The sequence below is a fragment of the Canis aureus genome, chromosome 33, assembly GCF_053574225.1.
Source record: "Canis aureus isolate CA01 chromosome 33, VMU_Caureus_v.1.0, whole genome shotgun sequence".
Taxonomy (NCBI): Eukaryota; Metazoa; Chordata; class Mammalia; order Carnivora; family Canidae; genus Canis; species Canis aureus.
Genome location: NC_135643.1, coordinates 5,565,038 through 5,588,383, shown reverse-complemented (window position 1 = coordinate 5,588,383; position 23,346 = coordinate 5,565,038). Strand labels below are relative to the sequence as shown.

The window sequence follows — 23,346 nt, the reverse complement described above, 5'->3', positions numbered from 1 at the left end:
ATTTTTTTTAAAGTGTGGAAATGGGGCTTAAAAATTCATAGGAGTTTTTCAAGCAAATAAGAAATGTAGAAGTCCAGGTGAAGTAAAATGTAAAAACAAAGGCAGAAGGGCTAGAAAGTGCAAAATATGTTCAGATAAAGGTAACCTTTGGAAGCCAGCTCACGAATGGGAAATATATTGGTACAGCATTGTCCCGATCATGCATTGTTTTGTGTATGAGTTCATTAAAAATATACACATGCACTCAATAGCATCAGCTGTGTGGTGGAATCTTATAAATTGCTCTAAAGCGCTGGGACTAAAAACATGACAAAGAGGAAGAACTCCTTTCCTTTTTCTTCATTGTAATCCCACAAGCAAGTATTTATACAGTATCTCCTGTATTCATAGTCCCTGAAAAGGATGCAGTGATTTCGTAGAGCTTATGTATTCTTTGGAAGTTTATAATTTTAAAATGTTCAATTTACATGTGTACAGCTGAGATGCGGTAGTATAGAGTATTGTGTGAGTCTCAATGAGACTTAAAAAGTTACATGAATTTATTGTACGGATGAGAGAAGCTGAATATCAGTCATGACCAAGTCGACCTACATCCTAGATTTCCTGGACAGTTCTGGTTGTCCAGCATATTTGTTATTGGCACTGCCTTTCACTCTGAAAAGCATTCAGCTGGAATGGCAAATTACGTGATCATCATAGTTATGACTAAGGGACTAGGTTAAGATCCGATGATAATTCTCCCACAGTACCCTATCTGTCTTTATATCATCATTTGCATGTTATTTCACTGCTTTAACACCTGTCTTCCCACCCTTCTATAAGCTTCATGGGAACAGAAACATTTACTTGTGCTCTGCTGTTGCAGTGCCAGCAAATGACATAGCCCTTGGCAGATGGGAAGGGCTCCATGTGTTGGCTGAATAAAGTCCATCCTTGGAATGAAATATAGTGACTGAAAGGCTTTGGCTCTTTATTTCTTCTTTCCTAATGCATTATTTTCAAAATGCATAAAGGAGGAGAGTTAAAGTTTCCCTGTTTTTAGAATGCAGTAAAATGCACAAAATGGCAGTAACTCTAAATATATGGGAAGGGTGATGTGTGACATTGCCATCATGGTTTGGTTGTTGGGACAGATCTCCAAAGAGTTGATTACACCTCATGCTATACCCCCCCACCCACCCCCAGAATGATTATAGGCTGTGTGTTACAGCTAGAATGTTGTAGCTGTTTAAATTTGCTTTAACTTTTGCAAAGAATTTCTAAGGGCCTGGGACACCGGTGTCACCTACATTTTTAAAATGAGACTTGTTGACAATACTTTAATTAGTTTAACAGCAGGCCAGTAATGGTTACATGCAGAATGAATAAAAGCAAAATAAAGTACAAGAAGTATTTCCTTTTTACTTGAAAACATCAGCCATCGGAAATTTGAAATTTCATGGCAATACTCTGTTTCTCACTGTTGTGCAGTCCATGAAGGAAAGCCCACAAGCAGGGTAGAAAAGAGATCTGAAGAGAAAAATAGAAAATACCCAGCATAGTATGTAAGATCTGCTTAATAATGGGAAAGTATATTGGTGGTCAGTTCAATGTGGGTATAGAGGTCTTCAGAGCTAGGTAGGTAACAAATGGTGGCAGTACAGGAATGAGCCAGCTCTGGTTTATTAGTTTTAAGTGTTTTGAGGTAAATTTTCACTCCTTTCATTTTACTATCCTCAAGTGGTTAAGATTCAGCAAGTAGACTAAAGCATGGCTTCTAGAAGGAGACTATTTTTCAGTAGGGAAGAAAACTACTCTAAAAATCACAAATCAAGATGGATTGTCAAGTGTAAGGGTGGGGAAGCATTGAAAAGATAATCAAGAAAATATCCCCTGCTTAGGAAGGGGATTCTTTATTTTTCATGGGCAAGGTCATGTATAAGAATTCCCACAAGCAATGTAAAATTATATGGGGCCACAGATCTGACTTGGGGAGGACAAGTGTGGTCAAGGGAAGATGTTGGCTGAGCCTCAGAGAATCACTATGATAAAGTAAACAGTTTGGATTTAATTATAAAGGAATGTGAAACGAGGAGTATTATCAATGGAAAAGAAAAGATAAATTTTATCCTTGATTTTTAAAATAAATAGGTTAATTTGATGAAACAAAGTGAGGAAAATCTGCAACCCATAAAACCTGTTGATTCAATAAACAGATTATATAGACTATTTCCTTTACACTGTATTCTTAAAAAATTGCTGGCAAACCTGAACCACAAGAGAGAAAACAACAGAAAGGTTTTCTCTTCTTTGTTTTCAGAAACTTGCAGGATTAATTATATAACATCTAATAGCTATTCTACATATTATGGCAGCTTTAACATAACCTAAATTATTGAAAGACCATTTAAAGCCATCAATAATCATACAAAAGTCTTCTGTGAACTCGAGAAAATGTCAAATTGTGAAAGTAACTGTTTTATTCACTTAGAACATTCAACCAAACAGTTGGGACTTTCGAAGAACTCCAAAAATACCTTGAAGGGTATGTGGCAAACCTGAACCGTGATGATGAGAAAAGACATGCAAAGTAAGTGGAGGAATCTTTTCCTCAGCCGCACATGACTTCCGGCAGTGTGTGTGAATCGCTCTATGGTAACTTATAATGTGCCACCACTAGGGAATTGGGGGCAGTTCTTTTAAATTGTTCTTCCACAAAGAGGCTGCCACGTACCACTAGTATGGATATTATTTTGGTCTGTAAGTAGTCCGCTTCTTATTTTGGGTGGTGAGTAGTAATGTTGGGGAGACATTTCCTGAGAGGGGGCCTTGGGAAAGGGATTCTTGACATTGTCTTCTCAATATCAACGGGACGTTATTCAGAAATGAAGCCTATCTTGCCGGTGGAAATCAAATAAGAATGCCAGGGCCCTAGAGTAACCCATTCATTCTGATTCCAGGCAGAGAGCTGGAGGAGAGGCAGAATTATTTCAGAATAGAAGGGGGACCTGTTGCCCAGGGCTCTGTCTGTGTGTATGTAGGAAGGAGTTGGATTGGGCTAAATGTGGTAATATTGATGAAAAATTTTGCACTTAATAGAAAAACCATTTTGTAAAATTAAAATCATTTGAAAACCCTTTACATTCTGTAGAGTAAATACTATGGCATATATTCATCAAGTAGTGCTAATGAAGCTGGATTCAAAAGTTCTAGAACATTGACATTTGAGTTAAATTAGAACATTCAGTTGGGACCTCGTAAGTTTTTTTGTTTTTGTCTTTTTATGCAAGGAATGTATTTGCAGTTTTTATGTCCTTAAAGGCCTTTTGTAGTAAGGACAACTTATGAATATATATAACATATAATTCAGAGCAGTAAACCTTAATTAAAAGAGAATAATGAGTATTTATTTCCAAACAATGATTGTTAGACATAAAGTAAGAAATGCATTTCTTCATGTTTCACTAAGCAGTTACTCTGCTCCTTGGTTCAGCCATGGAGAGCTTCAATATTTGACAAAAATAGGAAAACACAGCAAAGATTCTCAATGTGGCATTCTTCTGTGTGCATAGCAAAGGAAATGGCTCACTGGTTTTATTTCCTCTCATTGACTCTTTTTAAAAAAAAAAAACACACAGATTTATTGAGATATACTTTAAATACCACACAATTTAGTTCTTTTTACCTTTCACTGATCCAGTTTGACATTTGTCTATTATTGTGTGTATGTGAGTTTTTTGTTTGTGAATTCTGAGGTTTTTCTCCCCAGAGGTAATTAAATCTGATCCTGCAAAAGTTGAGATAGCCTTTGTAGCAATGATGCGCAGTAATTACTGGTAGAAATCAGACTGTTGCAAAAGTGGAATTTATGTGTGGCATGACCCTGGCTTGACTAAGGAGGTGTATGCAAAGTTTCACTTTTCTTACACAGGAGATCCATGTCTAACTGGAAGCTGTCTAAAGCACTGTCTCTGGAGATGATTCAGCTGAAGGAGAAGGTGGCCAGATTTTCCTCATCATCCCCTTTCCAGAACCTTGAGATTATCGCAACACTGGGCGTTGGTGGGTTCGGAAGAGTTGAGCTTGTAAGGGGTTTACGTTTCAAGCATCTGAGAGAAGCCTTTTGACTTTTGTTTTGTTTTGTTTTATATTCTAGTGTATCTTGGAGGAAAATATGAATTGTTGTTGCTATCTTAAATGTTGCTTTGAACTGAAATTAAGAAAGTACATTTTTTACTCTGTGTGTTGTATAGTAGCAGGTCTGTGCTAATTAAGTAACTTGTAGTAATATAGCTGCTATTTCATGCTGCTTGTATCACATTTTGTGAGGTTTTTAATTATAATTATTGGAGAATGTACCAGTAAGCATTCCCAGAGGCTATAAAACATTAAAAATGTATTTTGTCACAGGAAATTGTGTATGCACATAAACTCTTGACACCTTAACTATATACTGAAGGAAAGAAGAATGTGTCCAGTGGAAGTGCCATAGAAATAAAATCTTTAATATGATAGTTCACACAACTCCACTGCCATGTCTGTATTTGGCTTCCTTTATCCTATCTTGGGGTTGCTCAAAATTTTCTATCTGAAAAAAAAGAAGAGAAGGTGACTGTAAAGGAATATTTGAAGAGCAGCCTTCTGTAGTGTTGATCAGGACAGCTGGGAACCTACGGCCTGATTTTGGTTGTGTTTTCCACATCACCACCTTTCTGAGCTTTATAACTAGCTTCCAAGGAGCAACAGAGTGGTACTGTCAGATCAAGTGCTCTGATGTAGAATGGAGATCTGTGACCTTACTGGATACAGATGGCTCTGAACCCTTGGCTATTACCAAGCCCTTCTTTGCCCAGCAAATTTTTAACAATTCACTGTACATTCACCTCTGGGAATTATGCTGACGCCTTCATCTGCTGGATGGCCCTGGACATGAGCAGATCTGAAATGCTGTCAGGACATTCTGGATAGTACATTTCACACCCAGTCAATACTTCCTCTCTGATGGGTGAGGAGGAGAGAGAAACAGTTTCTTAATAAGCCAAAGAGTATTGGTCATATTTTTTTATGCCATGTGGAGAGACAAAGGCAATATCCATCTACAATGGTATTTTTCACAAAGATCCTGGCAAAAGGATGGAATTAGCAATGCTGAGATTTTTTTATATAGTTATGTAATAATAATTGAAACAATAATTCTACCATTGATTTAAAAATCCTAGGCAGCACTAATGGCAAATGTAAGCAAAGTATGGGGTGCAGCCAAATCTGCAGTTTCATTACTTGTCAAATATAGTCAGCTTATGGAGTTTTAAGCCTAGCTGAATAAATATCTATTAAAAATTTTTATTTCCCTTCAAGGGAAAATTTTGTTTGTCCATCTAAAGCAGCAAGCTCCAAAAGAATTTTCGGCACTCATGGAAATGTTCTATCCTTCTGCTATCCAGGAGGGTAGCTACCACCTAGATGTGGCTGGCAAGCTTTTAAAATGTGGTTAGTGAACCTGAGGAACTGGATTTTTTATTTTAATTACTTTAGAATTAAATAACCTCATGTGACTAGTTGCTGTCATATTGTGTAGTTAAGCATTGGTTTTCGATTTAGTATGTTTTGTTTTGAAAATCAAGGAAGAGATGCCTGGGTAGTTCAGCAGTTGAATGTCTGCCTTCAGCTCAGGGCGTGATCCCAGAGAGCTGGGATCGAGTCCCACATCGGGCTCCCTACATAGAGCCTGCTTCTCCCTCTGTCTATGTCTCTGCCTCTCTGTGTGTCTCTCATGAATAAATAAATAAAATCTTTAAAAAAATTAAGGAAGTAAATGTTAAGAAAGATAAAAATTGGCAATTCTGGTCAGCGTTTTTCATATCACACACTCAAAAGTGAATAGATTTCTAAACGTTAAATCTAACTAGAGTTTGTTTTTCTTGTTTTAATGCAAATGTTTTTAGGACCCTGTTCCAGATATGTGAACTCTTTTGGAAATTACAATGAAAGGGAATGAATAAAACTTAGTTCCCAGAGTTAGATAAGTGGTTAAAAGGTTACATACTGTTTAAATGTGAAAAAAAGTTCAACTCTCATTGGTTAATGTGTTTTATATAGATATTGTAAATCTTTACTAGTAAGTTAATTTTGAGGGATCTCTCTGTTCTTACATAGGTTAAAGTGAAAAATGAGAATGTTGCTTTTGCTATGAAATGTATAAGGAAGAAGCATATTGTTGACACAAAGCAGCAGGAGCACGTCTACTCAGAAAAGAGAATTCTAGAAGAGTTGTGTTCTCCATTCATTGTGAAGTAAGTCAGCATTTGCCTCCCAGAATTTAGAATGGTTTCATGCCAAAGAACAGAAAAGGAAAAGGAGGCCCCGCTCTGAATTCTCCGTCCCTGTCATAGCAACAATACATAAAATGTTAGAAGTTTGAAGTCTGGAGTCAAGAGTTCAGGTTTTTTATTCTCAAGTAAATCTTAGGAAAATGTGTGTGTGTGTGTGTGTGTGTGTGTGTGTGTGAGAGAGAGAGAGAGAGAGAGAGAACATAAAATTATTGTGGAATAGCTTGAATGGATTATTTAATCCATACGTACTGCAGAATTTGGGAAGCAAAGAATTCATTTGAAACCCCCAGGGGACATGCTACTGTTGAATTTCTGTAAGAAGTGGCGTTTGAGCACATGTAGGCTGCCAAGGAGGAAAAGAGCGTGGTCCTAGCAGTGCCTAGATGATGAAAGATCCACCTTCTAAAAGTCACTATTCTTTCTTTCCCAGAGTTTGGAAGAGAATTATGTTATTCTAGGCCATGGATTTCTTTACTTTCTTTACTTGTGAATTCATGAGTTAGTGTAGGCTAGTGAAGACATGTATTTTCATACATGTCTTAGGCATAAAGTGTAGCTTTAGTGATTTCCAGGCAATGTAAAGTGCCCCTATAATGAATGGAATTTTTGTTTTTTGATCAAATACCTTGAGAGAATCTTCCTGTCTATCTATATTCCCACACCCACTTGTTTTCAACATTAAAAAGTTTGAACCCAGGCAATGCTAGCAATAGAGTCATCCAATTATTTTTATATTAACTATGTTCCCAGAATGCCCCCCCTTTCATCAATAATTCACTAACGAACTATCATGAGCAGCTTCAGGGCATGAATTAAGTTTTATTCCTATTTTCATTTCCAGCTCTCTGCAAAGTACCTGGCATATAGTAGGGAAATAATAATACAATAATAAATATTAATGACAGCATTTATTGAGAAATTAACATGTGCCACTCTTATAAACAAAATATATATATGTATCATATATAATATGTTTAATATATATTTAAGATAAGTTGTATTTGTATTCATGTCATATATGCAGACATATAACATTAAATTAATATATCATTAAAAAAATAAATTAATATATCATTAATATAAAATCAAATGAATATATGTATTCATCTAATCTTTATGATATAACAGTGAGGTACATGTTACGATTGTCCTCAAGAACATTAAGAAAACTAGGTTGCATAGCTAATAAATAGCCAGTCAAGGATTCAAGCCTAGGCAGCTTGGATTCAGAGCCCACACTGAGCTGCTAGGATCTACAGCCCACCCTAAGCTACTTTACTAGATTGCTTCTGCTGTTTGCACATGATCTGCGTGCTCTGCTGATACCCAGTGTTAAAATGCAGTACCCTGCCCAAGTCCCACATCAGGATTGAGGCTGTCATTCCTATAGCTTCTGGGAGTGTTGCCAAATGAGGACTCTAGCTCCGTCCCTTCCTGGTCATTGCTCTAAGGTGAAGAGATCCACCTTGCCCAAGATCACACTCTGTCTCCAGTTACAGCCTGCATCCAATGATGGCAGAGCTCCTTGAGCTGAGGCTTTCGTTGAAACTAGAAATTAGATCATCTCCAACTCTCGGCTACCCAGGTGTGTCTTAATCCTTCCCTAGGGGGCTTGTTCCCAAGTACACTACCCACTAAACTTACTGCTTACAGGTCTCCATCTCACACTCTAGTGTTTGAGACCATCCAGAGGGCATAAGACATGAGCATAAAGGGAGTTCATAAAGGCAATGTATGCAGAGGTCTCTGGGCTTTTGGAGGGAAGAGAGGCCATATTTGGTAGATGGGAAGATGAGCTGCTTTATCAGGCCTCTGAACTTCATCTTGAGGAATGGATAACACTGTTACAGTGAAACTAAGATGCAGAAGGTCAGTCTGTGTGTGCAGGGAGGGCAGTCTAAGTGAAGGGGTTAACACGTGCAGAAGCAAGACAGGAAGAAAGACCAAAGAGCATTCAGTGAGAAGTCCCATGTAGCTGGAGGATGTTTGGAATGAGATGAGCACCAAAGTTCCAGATGATATTGATGATGTCCTTAAGCAATTTTAAAAATCTTTTAAAACTAGATTTGCAATAATAACCATGTTTTTATGTGTCTTCACAGATTATATCGTACTTTCAAGGACAATAAGTATGTCTACATGCTTCTGGAGGCCTGCTTAGGTGGGGAGCTATGGAGCATATTAAGGGACAGGTAATGAAAAAAGAATTATAAACAATAACCTGTGTTCTCACATCTGGTCTAAAGGAGGCTTTGTTCATGATCACTTAAAGATAAAGTCATTAAGAAATGATCCTGAGAAAATATTATCACCTGATAAAATAGTAATGATGGTGTTTGGTGTTTTCTTAGCTATCATTGTAATAGGCACCCTATAAGGTGGTCATTGTCATTACCATATTAGGGATCAAAGAATCACAGGCCTTGAAAGAGTGTGAACTCTCCTCAGTCACATGGTTAGTGTAAGGCAGAGTAGCTATAAACCCAGATGTTGTTGATTCTGAATCTCTACAAGGGAAATGAAGAAAGGGGTAGGGAGTGCTGAAGCAGAGTGAGACTCCTGCAAAGATTCTACATAATCAAAACCACAGATGTTTACTGAACACCACCAGCGTGCAAGGCTCCATTGCAGGAGTTCTCTAGACAATGTAAACTTTTCTACCCAAAAGGATAAAAGTATAAACTTTTACCCCAGTAAGTTTAGATTTTATTTGGAAGATAACATGATGTGCAGTTTTAAAACATTTCATTATTTAATGTGTAAACTAAATGGGACAGAGAAGTTGGCATTTTGCAATTAAATGGCAGTGAGTGTTTTAGACTGTAGATTTGGAGGAGAGGAAAGATATAAAAATGTGATGAAATAGAGAAGGCTGGACCTACCTTCTACGGATGATCAGAATTTGGAAAGGCAGAGAGGAAGGGAAATGGATGAAAAATACAATAGGACAGTTGAGATAGGATTATGTCTCTTTGTGGATGATTTACAGCAGGATTTGAGTAGAAGACAAGGCTGGCAAAAGGGGTTGGGAAGGTAGGTTTGCATGAGGCTGTGGAGGTAAATGCCAAGCCAAACATTTGATAGTATTACCTGGGCCATTGGTTCTCAACCCTGGTTCTCATTGCAGTCAAGTGAGAGCTTTACAAAGTAAAAATGCCGGGCCTTTAATTTTTTCTTTTTAAGATTTTATTTATTTATTCATGAGAGACACACACAGAGAGGCAGACACAGGCAGAGGGAGAAGCAGGCTCCCTGTGGGGAGCCCAATGTGGGACTCTATCCCAGGACCCCAAGATCATGCTCTGAGCCAAAGGCAGATGCTCAACCACTGAGCCACCCAGGCACCCCAAAATACGGAGCCTTTAATGGCAGAAGATGCAATTTGGTTCATCTTGGATGGGGTCTAGTAAATTACCTCGCAGGCAAGTCTAGTGTGCACTCATGGTGGAGTATCACAGACCTAGGTAATGGGAAACCTTTGAGCATCTAAGAAGAGATGGATGTGTTGTATTAGGAAAGTGTTGTTAGATGCATCTGAGTGAGGAAAACTGGGGAGGATGAGAAGATTTGCACGATACCTACGGAACATTTGCACCCTCCACCTCTGCTTCAACAGGTAAATCTGTTTAGAAAGGGGAGTTTGTACTATCTGTTAGGTGCTGTGTCTGATTCCCAATGCTCTTCAGTTAGTAGTAAATCCATTTTACAGATAGGGATGTGAAGCTCAGAACAGCCACACAACTTGCCTGAGGACATGGGGATGGAAGAAGCAGGAGTCAGAGGTAGTTTCTCTCACTCCAAAGCCACACTCCTACTACTCCATTCAGCAAATCACCACCACATTTTAATAATTCAGTGTATAAACCCACACGCAGTGCTGACACAGGGCAGCTCTAATATCATCAAGGTGCACCAGACAGGGAAGAGTTATGACCCTATATCTACATGGGTTGTTGTTACATGTTATACCAACAGGAAATGAAAATGATCACTTGAATCATTTTTTAGTCAATAAATTACGGAAGTCTGCTCTATGCTCTCTGTGAAAGTAGTTGCATTGTCTCCAGAGTTTGCCACAAGTGTCTAAAAACAGTCTTGTTTTCTTATGTTTCTATTTTACGTACCCACGTATAATCACCAGAAACAATTGTTTGGATGTAGACATTTTAATTTGAGTGAAGTCTTCTCAGTAGCCTCCAGTATCCCCCTAAATTGCTTTACCATCATCAGTCTAATTCATTGGCACTACAAAATGCTTTTTAGTGTCGATGCCCTACAAAATATTTATATTGTGTTGATTTCTTAATGTAATAACTGACACCTGGCATAGACAATAAATATGAGTGTGTCTAGAGTACTAAGAGGGAAAATGATTTCATTGCAGAGGCAGCTTTGATGAACCCACCTCCAAGTTCTGTGTCGCTTGCGTGACAGAAGCATTTGATTACCTGCATCGACTCGGTATTATTTACAGAGACCTGAAACCAGAAAACTTAATTCTAGATGCTGATGGTTATCTGAAATTGGTAAGACAAATTCTTAACAGTGTCACAAGAGACACTTCTAAATACAAAGTTGCATCCTAGTTGCAGATTTTTTAAAATATTGAGACATCTGCTATTTTCACCCTGCGGGAGAATATGGCCTGTGACATTGGCACCCTTAACACAGGGAGAAGTGTTATGAGCACATTCTTTTTGGACTGGGAATTTAATGTTTCAACTATATTTGTGACTGCTACTAAGGATTCACATAACAGAATGCCGTTAACATTGGATTTTGCTAATATTTTTACAATGAATTTAAATAGGTTTTCTTACATTCCTGAGACATATAGAGACTGGCTGTAAGGAATAAGAAAAGAATATGGTAGTCTGTCCCCTTGTCCCAAGATAGTCACTATCTGTATAGGGAGGAAAGATAAACATATGAATATTGATACGCTTTTTTTTTTTTTTTTTTTGTCTTTCTAGGTGATTCTAAAGTATAGTCAGGGCTGAGAATCACAGCACTAGAGTAGAGGCTCCTTGAGGACAGAGACTTTCCTCCTTATCCATTTTTATAATCCTCTGATGCCTAACACAAATCCCCTTGTGGGCCACACTACCAGTCACATAAACTACTTTCAGTGCAAAACTGTAAGAGAACTGGGCAGTCATAAGGTGGGGAGGAACCAAGGCACCTTGGACACTAGGAGGGAACCCCATCAGGTTGGGGAGCCCAGGCTGAGTTTTCCTGAGTTTATCTTGTCAGTAAGTCAAGGGCATGAAACCATCCCTGAATGTAACATTTACAAAGATGTGAAAAGTTTCTCATGTCAGGACTTTTCATACATGGAAATAATAATAGCTATCACGTCATAAGTAATTTAGTATGTTGCATGTCAAGACCTATGTTAAACATTTTGCAATTAGTATATTTAATAAGTGATGAGGTAGGTTTTTATCATCTACGTGTTACACGGTGTTATTTAGCCTTAGGAATTAAACTTATTATGTGTAATTGCTAAGCGATTTCTCTTCACAGTAAAGGAGTAAAATAAGTCCTTTCATGTGAAATCTGGTGAACTTCCAAGAAACATTTTGATCCATTCAAGCTTTATTTTATCTGTGAAAGGCAGCTTTGAGAACTGAGGAGTTATTAACACAGGCCTCAATCACTCCTCTTCTTCACAATTTCTTCATTGCCTGTGCTTCTTACAGCTATTTAGGGAAACCCTTTGGAGTATTTGAGAACTAAAACCATCATGATGGATGCAGACTATCCATTAGATCATTCCTTTTTCTTCATAGCTGTTTTTAAAAAATCAGTAGCATGTTTATCATTTATAGCCATAAATAAATATCTCTCCTGTTAGCTAGTATTATCCATCTATCTAACTCATTTACCAACTAGCTAAATGAAGAATGATGAGTAAAGCCTTTAGAGATTAAAATGTAAATGTTGAATATTTCTATTTCTAGCTATATATCAAATCAGATATAAGGAAATTGTCTCACTAACAAATGTCTAAAAATACTAGATGAAACATGAAGAGCTGTATTACATGCATGGCTGGCTTTATAAGACAGCAGTGGGATTCCCCCGAGGTTGGGAATCAAACTTGAGCAAGCGTTTCGTCTAGATCAAACAAAGAAGCTGCTGTTTTGTGGGCACCCAGCAATCTGAGATGGACTAGAGGTCTGATTTTAGTAGCTGTACCTTGTGAGAACAGGATACCAACTTTTGGACCTGGGCAGTGTGGGAAGTTGAATCAGAGAACATTTTCCAGAGCCCCGAATCACACAGTTTATACTCTCAGGAAAATGGAAAGCAAGAAAAAAGATCTCATTTATAAAGATAGAGTGCAAGCAAGAAAACATGCTCTTCTCATTATTGAGCTCTTGGTAGGGTACCAAAAGAGTCTCCTTTAAGAATTCTTGGCCATAGGCTCGTCTTCATGGAAGTCGGGTGCTCGATCTTCAAAGATGGAAAACCCCATGCAAGAATTTGAAAATGGATTCATGTTGGTAGCATGCCCAACTTTTCAAGAATCAATGTAAATACTGACTGGACGAATGTACTCTTAACTCAGGATACAAAGAACTCCCGAAGATAAAGTCCCAGAGAACATGATCTCACATTTAAAAAAAAAAAAATGAAACAAAAAATATATATGAGGGAAAAAAGGTGCCATGAGCATTATTTGGAAGGCAATTAAGTGCTTCATATATTGGAGTAATCAGATACAAAATGTAAAATAATTACATCTAATGCCTTTTAAAAATAAGAGAAGGAATGACAAATGAGTAAGGAAAAGAGAAAAAAACCTAATAAGTTTAGAAAAAACTGGAAAGTAAAACTTTTATTAAGGACTTAAGAATATAATAATTAAAATTATATATTTAAGGAAGTTTCATTAATGGTGGAGCAGCTTGCATTGGACTCATCTTGCTAGATTAATTATAATAGATGTCTTAAAATATGTGAAGGAGAGCAACAAAAAGTAGACATTTAAACCTTGAGAAAAGGGAACCATGCTGGGTGAAAAATCCACATTGCTATAGCTGTTTAAAAGCTGTTTGTTTCAGGACACATCTTACTGTATAAGGTATGGGGCATAAATCTTTAGTTAACATCTTACCTAACAGTGAAATACAGAACATTTTTCCATTAAATTGTCAACAGGGTAAAAATATTTTTTCTACTTTTTTCAACATTATAACAGAGGTCTTAGCAAATGAAATAAAAACCAAGACAATGAAATGAAAGGTCAAAGATGAAAAAAGAAGAAGTTATCTGTCTTTTTCAGACAACATGATGTTTATGTAGAAAAAGCCTAAGGAATCTACCAAAAAAGTTCTGGAAAAATAAGCATGATTACCAGTACAAAGTCAATATATAAATAAAATTATATGTCAATTAAGTCAATATACAAATTAAGTCAATATATAAATAAAAACTCTATTTTTATGCTAGCAGTAAATATTTATATAAATGAAATAAAAATATCATTTATAATAACATCAAAAATCATAAAATAAACTTGAATACATTTAATGTGTAAAAATGTGTAAGAACTCCACATTGAAAACCACAAAATATTACTGAGAAAATAATATGTAACTAAATGGTAAAGTATACTATGTTCACATATTGGATGACTCAGCATTTGATAAAATGTCCATTCTCCCCAGATTAATTACAGATTTAAGGTCATTGTAATATAAATTAGAGCAGGTGCAGTTTTAGAAACTGAGGCACTCTAAAATTTACACAGAAACACAGTTTAGAAAAATTAATAACCACTTTGAAAAAAGAAGAACAAAATAGAGGAATTTATAGTATCTGATACTATAAACTACAGTAATCAAGGCAGTGTCATAATACAGGATAGACAAATAGCTTAATCTAATAGAATAAAGTCCAGAGATAGACATACGATCAACTGATTTTTAGCAAAAAGGGAAAAGCCGGTCTTCTGAGCAGATGATGCTGAAACAACTGGATATGCATATGTGAGGGGAAAAAACGAACCTGCTCCCACCTCACACAATGAAGAAAAATTAATTCAAAATGGTAATATGGTAATATTTTCACTACATTGGGTAGGCAGAGATTTCTTCGAATACAAATAGTAATTTAAAAAATTTCAGGCTGCCATAATAATACCATGGACAGGATGACTTAAACAATAAACATTTATTTCTCACAGTTTTAAAGCCTAGGAAGACCAAGATTAAGGTGCGGGCAGATCTGGTATCCATCTGGGCAGGATTCGCTTCTGGGCTGGTAGAGAGCTGCCTTCTCATTCCTTCACTTGAGAAAGACACACACACACACAGACTTGCTCACACACAGTTGAGGGGGGTGAGCTTTCTTCTTATAAGGTTCAAATTATATAATGAGGGCTTGACCTCATGATTTGATTACCTCCTAAAGGCCCTACCTCCATATACCATCCCAGTGGGGATTTTGCAACATATACATTTTGGGGAGATACAAACATGCAGTCCATAATAATTGGACTTCATCAGAATTAAAAACTTCTTATCATTAAAATACATTAAGAAAAAAATAAAGTACATTAAGAAAATGAATAATCATGCCATAAACTGGGAGAAAATATTTGCAATATATATTAATATGACAAAGGATTTGATTGTATTGGGAAATATATAAATAACTCCTACAGCTCAGTAATAAAAAGACAACCCAACTAAAAAAACAATAGTCAAAGATCTTGAAAAATCACTTCACAAAAGAAGACATTGAATGGTTAATAAGCCCTAACAGTTGTCATCAAGGAAATGCAAATTAAAATCACAAAGAGGAACCATTTCATAGTCACTAAAATGACTACAAAGTGTTGGCAAGGACTTTCCCCTAAATTTCTAGTGGAGAAAGAAAGGTATAAACTGTTTGAAGACTAGGTTATCTATTTTTTATTGAGTCAAACATATATCTAATTTATGATAAAAAAAAAAAAATCAACTTCCAGGGAGAAACTTCACTCCCTGGTATTTATCTAGGAAAACTGAAACCCTGCCTTCCAAAATCTTGGGCAGGAATGTTCATAACAGCTTTATTTCTAAAAGTCCCCCGATCAGAAACAGCTCAAATATCTGTCACCAATAAGATGCATAAACACACGGCGGTAGTACTTCAGCAATGGCATGCTGCTCAGCAGTAGAAAGGAATGAATTACTATAAGCAACAATGTGAATGAATTTAAAAAACTATGTTGAACAAAAGAAGCCAGATACAAAAGAGTATCTTCTGTATGATTATATTTATTGACATTCTAGAATCATGGTAGAAATCAATACAATGGTTGCTTCTGGGAGAGACATTTGATTAGAAAGAGGCATGAGGGAACTTTCTGAGAGAATGAGTGTGTCTGTATCTTAACTATATGGTAGTCGTGATTACATGTATAATCTGCAACAAAACTCAGTGAACTAAATGCCAAAAATCTATGCATATTATTGTTTGTAAGTTATACATCAATTTGAAAAATGTAATAGGTTAAATGTCGGGTGATTCACAAATTAAGAGAAAATCAGTTCACAGAAAGATGAATTTAAGTAATTTACACAGAATGTAGCATAGAGACACAAAGAAAAGGATAAAAAAATAAGAGAACAGATTGAGAAGTTCTTAAAATTATAAATCTGTTTCCAAGATAAAATAATATTGGAAAATGAGGGAAAAGCAGTATTTAAAGAAACAATAGCTGAGAATTTGGGGGGATTATAAGAAACACCAATCATCACGTAAAAGAACCCAAACAAATCCCATCTGGGACAAATTGTATTTGTTGTAGCTCCTATCTTTGTAAAACAAATCACCTCAAAATGTAATGGCTTAAAACCACAAGAATCATTTATGATCTCTCATGGTTTCTGTGGGTCAGATTTTGGGGAGTGGTTCAGCTGGGTGGTACTGACTTGAGGTCTCTCCTGAATTTTCAGTCAGATGTTGGCTGGGGCTTCAGTCACTTGGAAGCTTGTCTAGGGCTTGACCAGGGCATCCAGATCCAAAGTCACTTAATCACATGGCTGGGAAATGAATGCTGGCTGTTATTTGGGGGCATTATGGGCCTTTTTGGAGGTTGAATGTCTTCAGTGACGTGGCAGCTGGCTTCCCTCAGAGTGAGTCATCCGAGGAAAAGCTACAATGCCCCTCCCCTTTTTAAAGATTTTATTTATTCATGAGAGACACACAGAGAGGCAAGAGACATAGGCAGAGGGAGAAACAGGCTCCACACGGGGAGCCTGATGCAAGAATTGATCCCAGGACCCCAGGATCATGGCCTGAGCCAAAGGAAGATGCTCAACCACTGAGCCACTGAAGCGCCCATACAATGCCTTTTAGAACCTACTCTCAGTCACATCCCAGCGTTTCCAGCCCATGCTGTTGGTCAGATCTGGTTAGGGCCAGACCTGATTTACTGTGAAATGTATTGTGGGAGGGGACAACACAAACAAAGTATCAAAAACTATCAAAGTGAAACGACAATTTACATAGAAACGAATAAAACTTTGGCTTTCAGTTTGCATCACAATAGCAACAAGAGAATCCAGAATGCAGTGGTACATATTTAAAATTCTGATAGAGGGCAACCCGGGTGGCTCAGTGGTTCAGCGCCTGCCTTCAGCCCAGGGCGTGATCCTGGAGACCCGAGATCAAGTCCCACATTGGGCTCCCTGCGTGGAGCCTGCTTCTCCCTCTGCCTGTGTCTCTGCCTCTCTTTCTCTCTGTGTCTCTCATGAATAAATAAATAAAATCTTTAAAATAAAATAAAATAAAAAATAAAATAAAATAAAATAAAATTCTGACAGAAAATAACTAACAAACTTGAGTGGTAAATCCAGGGAAACTATCTTTCAAAAGGGTGAAATGAAGGTATTTTCAAACAAGGATGAAGGGTGTTTGCCACCCTTATACAAAGGATGTGCTTAAGGGAGTGGAAAAATGATCCCTGATGGAGGATCTGAGATGCAGCCTTAGAAAGATGGTAAACATGTTAAATCTCTTTAAATATTGGTGCAAAGTAATCATTCTCATTCCGCTATCCAGTATTGAAAATGAGAAAATGCTAAATAACTCAACAGCAGCAGCGTGAAAACCAGGAGTTGGTATAATTGGAATTAATGATCCCTGGGTGGCGCAGCGGTTTGGCGCCTACCTTTGGCCCAGGGCGCGATCCTGGAGACCCGGGATCGAATCCCACATCGGGCTCCCGGTGCATGGAGCCTGCTTCTCCCTCTGCCTGTGTCTCTGCCTCTCTCTCTCTCTCTCTGTGACTATCATAAATAAATAAAAAAAAATAAAATTAAAAAAAAATAAAGTAGGAAAAAATATCAGTCATTTTCAAAGGAGGCAGCAAGAGAGACACAGAAAACCTAGGAAAAGATCCAAGAGAAAGCGCCCTCCAAGAGCAGAGCAGAAAGAAATCTAACGTGTGTAGACAGCTCTCCAGATCAAAACCAAAGATTGTCAGATAGATTTGAAAAATAAAAATCAGCTAGATGCTATTTACAAGAGACAGACCTAACACATGAGGCTGCAGAAAGGTGGAAGTGTAAGGGGCAGAAAAAATATGTCTGGGAAATAGTCAACAAATGCAACAAATGAAATGCAGGTTTCATTATCAGAGAAGCAGTATTGCTAGAAATAAAAGGGTTATCCTTGGATGGCGAAAGGCTCATTTTGCCAAGATGATGTGAAAATCCTAATCTTTTATTTACCTACTAGAATGCTTAAAAAATAAGCAGGATTTGAAAGAACTGATAAGGAGAAATGAACAATTATAGGAAATTTTGATACATCTCTCTCAGAAATTGATGGAACATTCAAACCAAATATCACTAAAGCTTTAGAAGATGTGCACAACACAATTAATAAACTTGATCTAATGGGCTTATAGAATATTGTTCCCAAGAGTTGAAGAATACAAATTAACAAAATTTTATCATCCATTAGGGCCATGAAGCAAGTTTCAGCAAATACGAAAAAGAGGAATTAGGTTGCCGGCTGACAGTCCAGCCAGGCTGTTCCACTGAGAGTTCCTGAGGGGACTGTGGTAGAGATGGGGGGTGATGGAAGTGCCTGGTGACAACACAATAAGAATGCACATCTGGGTGATGGACACTAAGCTGTCCAGTCTTGGACATCAAGTCTTTGAGGATGAAAGATTATGTAAGACTTACTTTGGTCTCATTCTACAAACTTTTATTAAGTGGTGTTTTTCATCTTCCTACATAATTTCTTGGCAATATCTGTGAGGGATCAGATATCTAAGGACAGAAAGAAAGGAACGATGGGAATGATGTTTTGTTTTGTTTTGTTTTGTTTTGTTTTGTTTTGTTTTCTAGCGAAGCATAACCAGTGAAAGCTTGGGGGAAAAGACTTATGTAAAGGAAAGATCTGGGTTTTGGAAGTGTCTCTCTAGAGGGTGTAGAGATGTGCCTTTTTGTGGTAATTACAGAGGATGAGTTTGTAGTGAGGGATGAAGACTTCATTCTACTCTTCTTCCCCAGTCCACAATTGAGATTATCAGCCAGATTTGTTTCCAAATGAATGCTACCTGGTCCATACTGTCTCTATCAGTAAACACACTGAGAGGAAATCAAGAATTAGCAGATATTACTAAAGAACATGAAGAGTCTCATGTCACCATGTCTCACCCACTTATCCAATGATTTCCTCAATCTTTCTATACTTTCAAGGCCAAGGAAAGGTGATGAAGACAATTATGATTAATAGTCTTTCTTTTGGTTATCATGATTGAATCAAGGACAATAATACAGTGTAGGACAGTACTTAGAGTTTAAAGAAAAATCTACCTTATTCTCAACCCTAGCAGAATTAATGTAGTAGTTTGTCTTCTTGGGTTTGCTTAAGGAAAGACTTGGTAGTAATCTAGTAAATCAATAAACATTCTTTGGTTGTGCTATTAACTCATGTGAGTAATACTTTTCATGTGGTAATAGAGCAACTTAATCCTATAGTGAGTATTATATAAGAAAATTCAATGTAGAACATATTAAATGTTGATATTGCTGCCTGCTTCTTTATGACCTACCTTCCCCTCTATGGCAATAGCCCCATGAGGCAAAAATTGTGCTGTGGTATTTACTGCCAGACTTAGAGCATTGCTTAGCATATAAGAATGAGTGAAAGGTCAGAGGGGCAGCTACCTCCTCGCTCTGAAAATAGGAGCATAAAGGTTTTGTTCACTGATGTCAATGTATTTAAGCTAGAAATTAAAAACAAAATTTGAAAAAATAAAAGGAAGAAATAACAAAGATCATAACTCATCTCACTGGAATTTTAAGGATATTTCAAAATAACTTAAGAATCGGTGAAGAAGAAATTTTAACGAATATTATAAAACTGAGCTGCACAATAGACACTACATATCAATACATGTGTTTGCAACTAAAATAATAGAGTAATATTTATAGTCTTAAATGTTTCCACTAGGAAATAAGAAAGGCTAAAAATTAATGAGCTAAGCATTCAACTTAAGAAGATGGAAATGGGAGAAACAGAATAAAACCAAAGAAAAGAAGGAAAAGAATAAAGTTAAGAATATTAATAAAATAGAAAATAAAAGGGATACAGAGGCAAAGGCTGATGTTTTGAAAGACTAAAAAAATTAACAAACTGGAATTACTGATCAAAAGAGATACAGATAAATACTATTATGAATAAACATAATTTCAATTAAAGCAGAGATCTATGTGGATTAGAAAGTATTTGGGCAACTTTATTACTATATATGAAATACATATTTGTTTGTATGTATGTTGTAAAAATATAGTTAGGTTCCGGTGAAGGCTCTTTCTGGTTTGCAGATGGCTGTCTTCTCACAGTGTCCTCACATAGCAGAGAGAAATCATCTTTCTGTGTCTCTTTTCGTAAAGGCACTAATCCCATTCATGAGGATGTTACCTTCGTGGCCTAATTACCTCCCAAAGGGCTCACTTCCAAATGCCATTATATTGGGGATTAGAGCTTCAACATCAGAATTTTGTACAGGCATAGACATTCAATCTATAGCACACCACATCCAGAGAATTCACCTTCAGGATTTATAATACTAATCAGATGTGAATTCTTTCAGAAAGCAGTAAGAGATAATTTCCATCTTATTCTGTGAGGCTAGTATAAACTTGGTTCTCCAAAGAAAACTCTGGAAGGCCAATTAATGTCCCATCTAGCTCATAAATTTACTGTAAAAATCATAAGTAAAATAGTAGCAAACTGAATACAAATTATATGAGACATCATAATCATAACAAAATTGGATATATCTCAAATTTAAGCACAATTGAACATTAAAAATTCTTTAAACCAAATCACCATTTCAGTAGATTAAAAAAGAGAAACAATTCTATAATCACCTCAGTAGATGCAGAAAAATTTTTGATATGTTTCTACATTCAGTTATGATAAAATCTTAGCAAACTAGGAATAGAAATAAATTTTATTAACCCAGTGAAAGATACCTCCTAAAATTTGAAGCAAACACTGTACATAATGATGAAGCATTAGGCGTATGCTTTTAAAAGTCAGTAAAATAAGCACTTCTATATTTTACTGGAAGTTCTAACCCAATGCAGAAAGATATAAATAAAATTAAAAGAAAGATTGAGACATAAACAACAAAACGTGTTTTCCTATGTGATATGGTTATACAGAAATCCAGAATATAACAACAAATCATTAAAATTAAGTAAATAGTTTAGAATGGTTGCTGGATATAAGATTAATAATATAAGAACTCAGTGTATTTTTAAATATCAGAAACATAGTTGATAAATAGGAATAAAAGTATCATTTTTAAAAAGCATACAAAAAATATATGTTTACATAACAGAAATAAAAATATAATGTATCTAGGAATAAATCTAACAAAAATGTGTAAGAGCTTTATTGAGAAACTTAGACAAATTTATAGAAAGACATTAAAAACATGTAAATTAATAGGATCATTCTTTTTCTTCTGGACACAGAGTTAGACAACATATCCATCCTTCCTTGTGCCTGTTATGGCCCTGTGGCACAGTCTGGCTAGTGAAGTGTGAGCTGACATGGTTGTGCACCATGATCAGGCCTGGGCTGAGAGTGATCTCTGTGGATAATCACTCGTAGTCTTTATGACTTGTGGCTAACAAATACTGAGATCTGAAGTTGGCAGAGCCTTAAAATGGAATGAGCCAAGGGTGCCTGGGTGGTTCAGTCAGTTGAGTGTTTGGCTTTTGATTTCGAGCCAGGTCAAGATGTCAGCTCATGTCACAATCTCAGGGGGATGGGATTGAGCCCCACCTACATCATGCTTTGTGCTCAGCAGGGAGTCTGCTTGAGATTCTCTCTCCTTCTCCTTCTCCCTTTGCCCCTCCCTCTGCTCACGTGTACATGCTCTCTCTATCCCTCTCTTGCTCAAATTAATAGATTTAAAAAAAAAAAGAACAATGGAAGGAGCCTGTGTCCCTGGCCCAATGCCTAGAGATCCCCTACTGCTCAAGAAAATTCATTATGAGAAGTAAATTAATGTAGAGTTTAAGCTTTTATACTTTCTTAGATATGTTTGTTACAGTAGCTATAGCATCACCCTAAATCAGAAAGATGTATTAGGTTTAAAAATAGCAAGACTCACAAAAAAAATAAAAATAAAAATAAAATAAAATAAAAAAATAAAAAAAAATAAAATAAAATAGCAAGACTCAATATCATAAAGATGAATAGTCTCCAGAATGATCTACAGATTAGATACAGTGCAGTGGAATTCTAGCAAAGCTTTTCATGAAGTTTGGCAAGCTGATTCTAAAGTTTATATAGATTAACCAAGGGCCAAGAATAGTGAAGACATTTCTGAAGGCAAACGAGAAGAGGGTGGGAGGAATTTCTCTCAAATATTAAAACTAGTTATAATATTATAGTTCAAACTAATTACTAAGGTGGGGGAATGCAAATTAAGTCACAGTGATGTAATACTTACAAATGACAAAAATAAAAGTTGATGTCATTAAAGGATAGTAAAGATGTAGAGCAACCGGAACTCTATGCATTGCTACTGGTGAAGAAGGTGATAATAGAGTACGGTCCTTAAAGAAAGTGATTTGACGTTGTGTAGTAAAATTGAATATACCATGTCTTTGATCTTGTAATTCTACCATTTTCTATGTACCTCTGCTGAGTAACATGGAAAATGGTATTAATAGAAGCATTTTAATCATAGCACACAGATATAGACAGATGCCTATCAACAGCATAATGGACAAAAAATCGTATGTTAATTCAGTGGTGCATGATATGGCAGTGAAAATAAATGTGCTCCAGTATCAATTAAATTCACAAATATAATTTTAAATGAAAATAGGCCATTTGCCCAAGAATAGTTATAAGATTTACCTAATTTTTTTAAAAACAAGAACTTACTTTACTTAAGGATTTTTTAAAGAGATTCTATTTATTTATTCATGAGAGACACACACAGAGAGAGGCAGAGACACAGGCAGAAGGAGAAGCAAGTTCCAGGCAGGAAACCTGATGTGGGACTCGATCCCGGATCCTGGGATCATGCCCTGGACCAAAGGCAGACGCTCAACCACTCAGCCACTTAAGGATTTTAAATATGGGGTATAGTTAGAAATGAATGCGAATACCTGCCCAACACAAAAGTCAGGGTGGTGGTGACCTCTTCTTGGCAGTGTGCAGTAGGTCACCATGGGAAGAGCACAGAGGGCTTCTGCATTGGCTCTGCTCTGTTAACCTGGTTGTGCGTACAGTGGGCTTTTATGCTCACGCTTTATTCTAACCTGCATATAGGTCACATTATTTTATATGTTTCAGTTTTTCCTAATATGACAGATAAAAGTAATTATCAGCTCCAACTATAATTTTTCTGCCAGACCATTATTAGCTGTACTTATTAAGTAACAATTAAGCTTTTTCCACCAATGCGCTTAATATATGTTGCTTCTTTTCTCTTAAAAATCTCCTACATTCTCATCAATTTATGTATAATGGGAAAGTTCCCTTT

General features: G+C 36.6%; 1 protein-coding gene across 3 annotated transcripts in view; it reads left to right on the top strand.

Moving 5' to 3' along the window:
* Positions 1-23,346, top strand: part of PRKG2 (protein kinase cGMP-dependent 2) — a 99,846-nt gene that overhangs the window by 58,938 nt on the left and 17,562 nt on the right. For 2 of the 3 annotated variants that reach the window (XM_077882660.1, XM_077882659.1), the window contains exons 10-14: positions 2,471-2,569; positions 3,911-4,064; positions 6,136-6,272; positions 8,414-8,503; positions 10,696-10,837. In XM_077882660.1, the coding sequence (XP_077738786.1) occupies positions 2,471-2,569; positions 3,911-4,064; positions 6,136-6,272; positions 8,414-8,503; positions 10,696-10,837 (622 nt within the window). The remainder of the gene's footprint in view (positions 1-2,470; positions 2,570-3,910; positions 4,065-6,135; positions 6,273-8,413; positions 8,504-10,695; positions 10,838-23,346) is intronic. The other variant, XM_077882661.1, reaches the window with a different exon arrangement.